The sequence below is a fragment of the Carassius auratus genome, unplaced genomic scaffold (assembly GCF_003368295.1).
Source record: "Carassius auratus strain Wakin unplaced genomic scaffold, ASM336829v1 scaf_tig00000779, whole genome shotgun sequence".
Taxonomy (NCBI): Eukaryota; Metazoa; Chordata; class Actinopteri; order Cypriniformes; family Cyprinidae; genus Carassius; species Carassius auratus.
In genome coordinates, this window is record NW_020523321.1 from 1 (window position 1) to 10,954 (window position 10,954).

General features: G+C 34.5%; 1 protein-coding gene across 1 annotated transcript; it reads left to right on the top strand.

Annotated features, from left to right (window-relative positions):
- The first annotated feature begins 1,150 nt into the window (after positions 1 to 1,150).
- On the top strand, positions 1,151 to 6,399 carry LOC113069075 (extracellular tyrosine-protein kinase PKDCC-like). Its single transcript, XM_026242048.1, has 7 exons — positions 1,151 to 1,871; positions 2,029 to 2,145; positions 3,303 to 3,574; positions 3,817 to 3,896; positions 3,992 to 4,099; positions 4,679 to 4,855; positions 5,726 to 6,399. Exons 1-7 carry the CDS (start codon positions 1,299 to 1,301, stop codon positions 5,827 to 5,829), a joined length of 1,431 nt encoding a protein of 476 aa, XP_026097833.1. The 5' UTR covers positions 1,151 to 1,298; the 3' UTR covers positions 5,830 to 6,399.
- Positions 6,400 to 10,954: the final 4,555 nt, after the last annotated feature.

Here is a 10,954-nt window from a genome sequence, read left to right on the forward strand (position 1 = left end):
GTGAGCTCATCTTGCAGATTTTATTAAACTGAACACATTAACCCTCTGTGCAACATTATCTCTGTGTAAAAGATAATTTTCCTTCATTTTGCAAGAACTTTCACATTTGTTAGTACACCTTTGCAGTCAAATAAATAATGTTTATTTCACAAGGAATTGCTTAAATATGTTGTCACTTTAAAACATGTTTTTATTTGGATTTCAAATTTTTGAGGTTTGAGATTTTGAGAATTTATTTGGCATGATCTATTATTAAAGTATTAACATACTTTTCAGTATTAACATTTTATATAGGTAAAGTTATTATATTATGCTATCACGTAGCATAATAGTAATAGGAAATTACAGCAGTATAATTTAGTGTGAACTTGCTAATTGTTTGATAAAACAGTTTAGACCTATATGTCTGGGTTTTATATATATATATATATATATTATTATTATTATTATTATTATTATTATTATTATTATTATTATTATTATTATTATATTATTTCCATTGCCTCCATACAACATAAAAAAATAGGTCCATGCTAAAATTGTTTTCTTAAGTTACACGACGCTATTTAATATTTACCGTAATTCTTAATAGTCCACGTACGAGCGTTACGTGTGATCCTTTTTCTAGCAAGATACAGCTCTTTGGCGCCGTCTTGCGACTGTAATATAAATACCCTGGAAAGACATCGTTTATTTAATATACACGTGGTTTAAGAAAGAAAAACGAAACATCGCTCAGAGCAACGAACCGGTAAGAGGCATAAGATGATAGAGAGAACCAAAAACAGAAGTTTATCGTCGTTAATTAAATTAGAAAGTCACAGTAAACAGTAGATTAGTCGAAACAATGAACATTTAGCGTTTTCTTTGCTGAGATGGACCTGTTTTCTTTGTGAAAGATTTAAGATATTTTAAAATAATAAATCATTTAAACTCAAGTAATCAATGTTTCATGTCAGTGTGTTGTATTTGTTTATCAAGCTGTTTGAGCGAGGGCCTGATCACCGTGTCGGGGTTGCGTCATGAAATGTAAATAAAATTATTTACATAGGCTACATTTTTCAAGAGTTAAATGATTTAATAAAATCACATAGAGCCTCTTTTGTTGAAGTTGCATTGTGTGGGAGGTGATTATTTGGCCATGAGGATTAAGACACGCCCAAGGGGCGTTACTAAAGCTCACACTTACTACACTAAATTACAGTGCGCACGTTCTGTGCGTGTCAGAGGAGTACGACCGAAGAGAACGTGTTGGAGTTTGACAGTAAAAACACAGGAAGGACCTGCATGAACACATCATGATTTTCTCAAGGAATCCCTTTTGCGCTTTTTTATTTTTTGCTTTGTTCTTTTTGTTTTTAACAGTTATTTTTAAAAAATGGCACTTTGGTCTCCAGGAGAACAAACCTTTTGGTGATGCTGCCCGTCCAGATGGTTTAACTCCAGAGAGTGACAGATTGCTCCAACAACTTCAGGAAAGACAACAAGAACTTGAGGTCCTGCACATCACATTTAATAACATACAAGGCTTTGTGGATCCAAATTTATCCACCAATGACAGTGCAAACTATATCAATGGGAAATTAAGTTTGGACAACCCAGTATCTGCTAAAACCGATATTGGCTGTGAAGAACTAAGTGGCATCAAAGCTGTTGACTTTCTTGGTTCAGGTTACACTAAAACAGTGTTAAAAGCAGCGTTGCCGCAAGGATTATTTGTGGCATTGAAATCTGTAAACCATCAAGGTACTGACATGAGATTGTGCATGGAAGATTTTCAAGATTCCCAAGGCTGTCTTGAGCTTGTATCTTTCAAACTGAGGAAGGAGATTGTATTACTGCAGACACTGCAGCACCCCAATATTGTAGAGGTAAGAAAAACACCCTTACTCAATAACTTCTACTCACTCTCCAGACTGTGCCATTGTTATGTCATTTATTAGATATGCAAAGGTTTAAAGGATGAATAAGTTCCATGCATTGCATTTTGCACCAGTTTATCCACTAAACTTTTAGTATTCATTCCAGCTGAAAGGTCAGTGTCAGGACAGCACTCTGGTTGGTGGCATCACAGCAGTCCTGGAGCAGGGGATGCCACTTCAGATGATACAGCTCCTGCAGAGCCCCTGGGAAGAGCGCTTTCGGGTAAGAGCACCACCCCCAGGCCTCCTGTGGAGTGTTAATCAGAGATTCCCCACCCACTATCCCCCACAGGGCATACCTGAGGTGGGGGTGGATTAACTGGAGCTCCATCTCCATACCAGCTGAGCCTGATCAAATAGTACCGAGGGACAGATGTCTGTCTCAGATGTCCATCCTTTTACTTTTTTTACCCTGATAATTTCTCGGCACTGTTTGAGGGAGCCTGCGATACCTTGTTGAACGAGACGAGAGTATTTTCTTTCACATTCTCTTTGGTGTACAAGAAGCAGGTGCTGACACCCTTTGATTTTTAATAGGTTCTGATGATGACAAATGCGTTTAAGCTAAAGGGCTGTAATCGAGTGACTCGTCTCGTTGACATTCTTGCCTTCCCTGATACACGTGGTCCAGAGTTATTCAAAAGGTGTTCGGTTTCATCCACCTCTGTTTTTGTCTTCAGGGTTATATACAAAGCTGACTTAATGGCATTGCTGTGCTCTCTAGTGTAACAATATTATATACAGAAGTAAGAAAAAACAATAAATTTGAACTAGTTAGTAGACTAGATTTTAAATTTACATATGTACATAATTTAGGTTGCGCATATAATAATCAGCTTACTTTATTGATGCCGGAGGGGACCATTTGGGTGTAAACCAATGCATCAAATATAAGCGTATGAGATAAATACTATTTATTCTATTTACTCTGAGTATAAAATAGTTACAAACCAGTGAAAAATTCTGCCAGTGCAGTGAGACAAAATGCATCATATATTGTGTTGTTTCACAAGTAAATTTATTTTGTTTTGAGGGATTTTAGATATTTTTAATTGAAAAAATGTCAGAATGTCAGCAGAATGATTATATAAAAAATAAAATGAATAATAATATATAATTAAATAATATAAATATATAATTTAATATTTATATTATGTAATATTAGTGTAGTATATCATTGAATAAATTAGAATAAACAGATACATATACTGTATTAAAAGTGAAGTAACATTGAAATAAATTTTAATTATGTTTTGTAAATAAATAAAATTGGTAACACTAGAATGGATCTGCATTCACAAATTAATATTTTTGTTTAACAATTGATGCTTTTGCTAGTGTTATGGTTTGCTTGTAACTATTGATTGTGTTTGTGCACAGGTCTGTCTTGGTTTAGTGAGGCTTCTTCATTATCTTTCTCGCTCACCGCTGGGTTCGGTAGCTCTGCTGGATTTCCAGCCTCGACAGTTTGTTATGGTGTCAGGAGAGCTCAAGTTAACAGACTTGGATGATGCAAGTATTCAAGAACCGGCCTGTCAAGAGGACTCCGACTGCCAGATGCAGTTTCCCCTTCGCAGTTTCACCCTCCGATGCTCCCCTTCCAGAATCTGCGAGGGCTTGAACGAGATGAGGAACCTCTACAATGCCTACAGGTGAGCACTTCCCACATTCCATCCTTTATCGTCTGAGCCAGATAATAAAATAGTCTGGCATGGTGTGTGTGGGAGTTTCGTGACAGCTTCTCCCCTCCTGTGCCTGTTATGATTAATTATCCACCCCACTGAGTGTCAGGGCATCATTTGTTGCATATTGATCTCACAGCGTGTATCGCCTTCTCTGCTATTCTTGGCTGAGTTTCGGAGGAATTATATGAATTTGTTATTTTCTTCCCCAGGTATTTTTTCACCTACCTACTGCCTCATCAAGCTCCCCCACTGCTGAAACCTCTTATTCACCAAATAATGAACTCCACAGGTGAGTTTTACTGCAAAATTCATCTTGATGAAGAGACAGGCTATCACAGCAAAAGTGGCTCTATAATGGAAACTTAATTTATGTGCTTGTCACAGGAGATTTAAAGCAAAGCATTAATGAAACCCTGGTCGCCTTCGAAGAGGTTTTGCATATGTACAAATCTGGGCTGCACCTGGAGAACTTGCCACCATCAGTAACCAGAGGTAATGCGTTGATTTTAATGACGAATTATACTTCTCAACAGTTTCCAGTTCCCATTACATACATATTCGATCATTACTCTGGCGAAAAGCATTCTAGATATATGCAGTGCTCTCAGCATGATGTGTCTCCGACTGCTCCGTTAAGAAGATGTACTTCGGTCATAAAACCTGTGTAACTCAATCCATCTTCAAGGGCAAGTTTTGTAGCCCATAAGACTCTCTCTCTCCCTCCCTGTGAGCTTTGACATCAATAAATCAATCACACGGCCACAATAAAGCTGCACAGAGGCATTAAAACAGCCAAGCATTGTCAAAGAATATTCAAATCTTATGTCCAAACGTGTTCACAACAACTCTCGTAAAAAGTGTCCACACATTCCCCTCTGTTTTGAGAGCCACCGCAGCAGTATGCATGTCTTTTGTTGTACTCAGATGTGCGCACATACATTTAGTAACATAAGATTCCGCCACCTCTACTGTGAGGGGACTGTGAAAATGGTAATATTTTACAGATGGATGTTACAGCAGTGTTGACTGGATCCTGGAATGATTTTGATGCATTTTTTCATCTTTGTGCAGATTATGCTGTCTTGAAAGGAATGAGGAGTGTTACAAATATGGAATACATCTGCTGGCCATCGTACAAGCAGCAGGGCTGCGTGCTGTCTGTGCACGGTGCCAGAGAGGCCGCACTCATCTGCAGTTCTCATCCACAGTGCACGAGCTTCTCTCTCAGCAGTGAAAAAACATGGACAGGTCAGTGTTTTCTTTAGACTGACTGATCGTACTTACATCATTAGCTGTTGTAAACAGCTTTGACAGACTAATCAAGTTTTATTCTTTGGTGTAAAAAAGTGACACAAAAAACGTAGTCTTTTGCTATGATTTTAAAGGTAAATTACAGCTATATGTAAAACCAACTCAAAACAGATCCAAATCATGGCAGAAAAATACATCACTATTGTATTTTCATCTTGTCTTTCAGTAAAATATACCAAAATACTTAAAACAAGATATATATTTTGTGAACCATTTTTGCGAGGTTGTGTATAATATTTTAATTGTTTCATATTTTGCATATTTTCCTTAACCCTTTGGTAATTTTCTTTTTGTTTTATGAATACATTTCATTACACTTATTTAATAAAATTTTTAGAGAATGTATCTTGAATTTAGATTTTTTTTTAATATATAATCATTACCATATTTTGTTAGATTTGCTTAAAGCAATGTGTTTAAGTTTTTTTTAAACAATTTAAAAAAATAGGGAAATAATACTTTTAAAAAAAAATGTAAAGGATGATTCTTACCAATTTTGTTAGATTTATGCCTAAACAACAACACAATCTAAATAAGAAAATTTATCAATTTCATTTAAACATATATTCTGAAAGCAGTTCTTAATGTCTTTTCAATATTATTTTTAAGTAAACCCAAAAATACAGACTAAAATAATGATTTCCATGCTGGGTTATTTGAGAAAGAATGTGTTTTATATGGAAAATGAATAATAAAGTGGCTACTCTGTGCCTCTGTTCAATATTATAAATCATCTGAACACACGACTGTTGTGTCTGTTTGTCTGTGTCTAACCCAAGGGCTCTCTTTGCCTTTACTTGTCTGTAGGTCGACTTCTTGCCTCTTTCAGAAGTGGCTTCAGCCATCTGGTTCCAGATGTGAACTCAGCAGTGTACATGAGGAGGGTTAAAGCCTCGGGAGCAGTGCTTTGAGAAAAAGAACTGTGGGGGAAGGGGAGCATTTTGAGACAAATGAATGTGTTATATTTATAGGCATCTTACTCAATGGCTGTTTGATCTTCGTGCCAATCCTACACGCTGCCAAGGAGTGTTTAAAAGGATTTCCCTTCAGGTATAATTAACCTGAAGAAAAAAAAGCAGCAAGAAAAATAGGGCTTTCTACTTTTCCTCCTGTATTACGTTCACATGGGCACGGTCCACAGCTCTTTCACAGATTTACTTTGATGTTAATGAGGCCAGAAGTTTGCAGCGTTTTGCTGGATGCCAGTGTGTGTGGAGAACTGTGGCAATAGGCGGAAAATTGCTGAAACCACAAAAGTGCAGGAATGTTTGGTGGGCGCCATTGTCCTTCCTGCATTAACTGATATATATCTAGATTTATCAAAAGTTCCTCATACTTCATCCTGTGGGTGCGTCATATTTCTTGTTCTTTCAGAGAAAGAGATATTATTATTTGTGTGCATATGCTCATTTTCTACATTCTGTATTTTGTTTCAAAGCCTTTTTTAATACAAACTAAGTAATAAAATTCATTTTTACACAGTTTGTATTTGTGTTTCATTACTAAGGACAGTTTATTTAGCGTTTCAGTGTGTTTCTGATCTAATTAAAGGAAACCTTTTTGCATTAACTACATTGCATTACCATTTGAATGTTATCAGGGCTTTCTGTTTATTCACTTTTCAGGTGTGAAATCAACAGACTTTCCATTCTCATTTGCTTGCATTTTACTTTAACTATTTCTGAGAAGAGATCCAAGCACAAAGTTTATACAGAACCTTTCCACCGCATGCCAATAAATCACTTGCAGGGGTCATTATAGTTTAATTGTTAGATGTAAATGCAGCTTGCCTGAGGGCCCTTTCTCATGGAGGAGCTCAAAAACAAAGGGGCATTAAGAACAATTAAAGTCAATCTGCTGTTAGCACACGAATGGGGCTTCCATCTGCACTAGTTAGGGCTTTCCATTCAGGACTTCATAGATATGCACAGATAAGCTATGGTTTCAGGGGCAGGGAATGTTTAGGTGGGAGTCATTTTTAATCTTGCATTGCCCTGGAGCTCCTGGGTTTGACCACTGATAAGATCTTATGCAATTATTTTACATTTTATCTGAAACACTTGACATGAGAAAGACTTAATGTAGAGTAAATCAGCGGTGATGAAATTATCCAAAGGTTTACTCACCACGCAAACTGTTGGTGGAAAAATGTTTTTAATTAGCACATTAAAATTAATTTTTGGGGACATAAAAATGTCAGGGTGATGTATTTCTGGTGTCATAAATTAGAAAAAAAGAGTCATTAAATTACTGAATTAATAATAATAATAATAAAGTAATTTGACATGATCTTTTATTATTTTAATTAGTTAATTAGTTTAAAGATGTGGTGACCAATGTACAAAAAACATAAAACGTGAAATGATATCATAGACAGGACCCTGGAGATCTTTGTTACGGTTTTTCAAGGTCAATAAATCTTGGATAATTATTATATAAAAATTCATATATTGTCATGTTATGACAAGTCATGTTAATTTAGTGTGTAAACACACACACACACACACACACACATACTATATATATATATATACTTAAATTGATTAAGATACACTTAGATGTATAAATATGCTTTTTCAGTTCATCACAAAACATTTTTAGAGCCACTGAATGTAAACCTTATAAATAAAATCAACACGAACACAAGGAGTACATTTCTTAAAACCTGACACGTGTTTTAAACTAGATTTTTTACACCCTTTTTTGTCATTGACCCTTACAATGATGCCGCTACACCCATTCTATGGCTTCCAGTGTGTTTTTAAAGTACAATAAATAAATAAATACAACGATCATCAAATGGGGTTTGCAACCTTTCATCCCACGATTAGATTTCTGGATTCTGCTGGGTTTTTCTTGGCTTGTATGTTGGCACAGTAATGGCAGACATGACTTTTAGCTGTTTTTGGCCAAACTCACAAAACCCATGCATCACAGCACACAGATGAAAACACTCCAGTCTTTAAAACACACTCTAGGCTTTTTGAAAAGCTGTATATATGCTTTAAAATGTCAAGAATGAAAGAACATTTTCATTCTTTTTTTCCCTCTCTGTTTGTGTTGTCTCTTGAATTGCAGTCTGAATCACAGTTGCATCGTCCACACTGCAGCATAAGTTAGAGAACTTAAAGTACATTTCTGCTGTTTGTTTTTAGGGTAAGGATGCATAAAGATTCGTGTCATCCTTACCTCCCAGTGTCTCATATTGGGGCTGTGTTTCTGAGGTTTTAGCTGACAGCCAGACAGCCTGCCATTTAGTTTCTTTAGTTTCCAGTTTCACTCAACTTATTTCTATCACTCTTATTCATGACCTCCATCTGGAAATGATATGTAGCCCAAAAGCAAGCCAGAGCTTGTGGTTTAGAAATATGCTGCATTTGTGTTTGTAAAGCCGTGAGGAACTTCAAGCGATTTCTGTGAAGGATTCAGTTCTCTCCTCCGACTTGAGTGTAGATTGACTCTACTAATACAGGATAAGCTTCACGAGTTACAGTTTTGAGAGCAGAATTCAAGTCCTTTTAAAGCAGTCCACTCTACCATTTTGGCTCTGCCTCTGGGAAGCTATGTTCTAGGTAATAGGTGTACAAGCACAGCTCCTGTCTACATGAAGGAATGGTCAATATCATGTTTTAATAACATTTGAATCTGAAGTAAACAATAAAATCTGACATCAATGATAAAATCTACCCTTGTGAAAATTAAGCGTACTTGAATGTGTTCTTGTAGTGTACTTCCAATCTTAAAAGAAGGCCTATATATTACAAGGATATTGTACTGTAATACAATTAAAGGCAAAGTGGTTAGAATCCTTAAAATATTTAAGCCCACTTTAAAAAAATATATATATTTTGCTGTTCTTGTACACTTATTTTGATGTGTTGACTAACATACTAAAGCATATGTGTCCTCCCTAACAGGAAAGGTTCTCAGAACTTTGGCTCACTTTATCTATACATTTTTCTTGGAACATTTAATTGGATGTTCTTATCGTATTGGATTTTTTACAACTTTTTCATAAATTTCACTATTTTATTTTATTTTTTTTAATAAAAGAGAAAAAAGGGAGAACATTTAAAATGACTGTTTCCGTAATGTTTGCAAGTGACAAAATGGAATATTCCCTAAATGCTTTTATAAAAAAAAAAAAAAAAAAACTTTCAGGGAACATTCAAAAATAATGTTTTATTTATTTGGAACATTAGCTAAACATTATCAGAACATATTTTATTAGCTGTGATAGTAATTCTAACTGTAGTGTGCTTTTTTATTATTACAGTTAATAGTAAATATTTAATAGTAATAGTAATTTAATAAATAATAGGAAATATATATAACAGTACATATTTAAATGTACTAATTTGCATCTTCATTATTAAAAAATATAATTTCAATTAATTTTCTTTAGAAATTACATTAAATTAGTTTACCATAGATGCTTGTCAGTGCATTTGGCAGTACACTTCAAACATATTCAACCAAAGACAATAGAATTATGAAGTTAAACATAAAATGGACTTAACTCCCATTTAAGTGAAGTTCAGCTAATTGCATTTAGTATTCATTTAATCTATAATGCATTTTAATTCAATTGGAAATAACATGCAATGTTCATGTACACTGTTAGAAGGTTACCCCTCTCTCATTCAAGTTTAAGATTTATGCTCTTCACATTCAGAAACATTGCAAAATCTTGAGATATCTGTTTGTACTCCCACATGTACTTCTTAATGTGCTTTGTGTTTGAAGCGAACTCCTCCTCCTCCTCTCTGTCCTCCTGAAATGCCTTTAAGTCACAGTTAAGGGTCATCTATCATACTGCATCCACTAGGTCTTCTTTCCACTGTTGTGGACTGACACAGCTTGTGTAAATCGTTCTCGGTCTGGCTGGCCTGGGCGCTCGTGGCTGGAGGCTCTGCTTCTGGTGCTGGGCCAGCTGGTGTAAGCCTTTTGTTTCTGAGGGCCTTCTAACCTCATGCCTGTTTGACATTTTCTCAAGGGCACTTAGAACCTATTTACTTGATGTCTTGACATCTGTGATTTATTGTAAATAAATAAAATTGTATATCTGAGAAAACTACTACATTACATTTTATTATTCATATTTATTATTGATTATGGTTTGTTAATACTGGCTCTTGTGTAGTTTCTTTAGTCATAAATGTAACTTTTGAAGTTCAACAGCAGTTATTGCAAATAAAGATTCAAAGATTTTTAATAAAGCATTTTAATAATGGTTTTATCTGAATCAAAAAGGTCAGGAGGAGACAAAATAAAGATATAAAAAAATATTTTAATAAAGATTAATAAGGTTTTAACCAAATCAAATAGTTCAGTAGCAGCTATGACAAAATGCATATTTATTATTAAAATAAAGAATAAAGTGAATGGAACTTAAAATTCAATGGCAGCCATGACAAAATATATTTATATATATTTTTTTTATTAAATATTTTTAAAGATTAAGTTTTAACCAAATCATTAAGTACAGTATAAGAAAAAAATATGACTTTTTAATAAATATCATGTTTTAACCAAAACAGGAAGTTCAGTATAGCAACCATGACAAAATAAATAAATAGTTTTAATAAAGTTTTAACCAAATAACTCAATATCAGCCATGAAAATTAATTATTTTAAAAACTAAAATCCAGTAAAGGTTAGTAAAGTTATGATTCAGATAGCACCATGAACAAAATGAAGATAAAAAAAGCTTTAAAATAAAGGTGAACACAATTTCATCAGAATCAAAAAGTTGATCAGCCATGACAACTATTTATATCTGATTTAATATTTAAATTTATTTATAAATTACATTCCAGATGTAATCAGACTACAACTGATTTACATCTAGCTACACTCTTAGAAGATATTGAACCTTTAGAGTTAAAAAAATAACATTTAAGTGCAAAAATGAACTTCTAGCTATCAAAAAGGTTCAAAGTTGAACTATCTGTGATCTATAATGATCCACTGGTTATTTGGCAGTTATTTTAAGAACCTTTGTTGTGGTAAAAGGTTCATATTAGAACCTAGCAT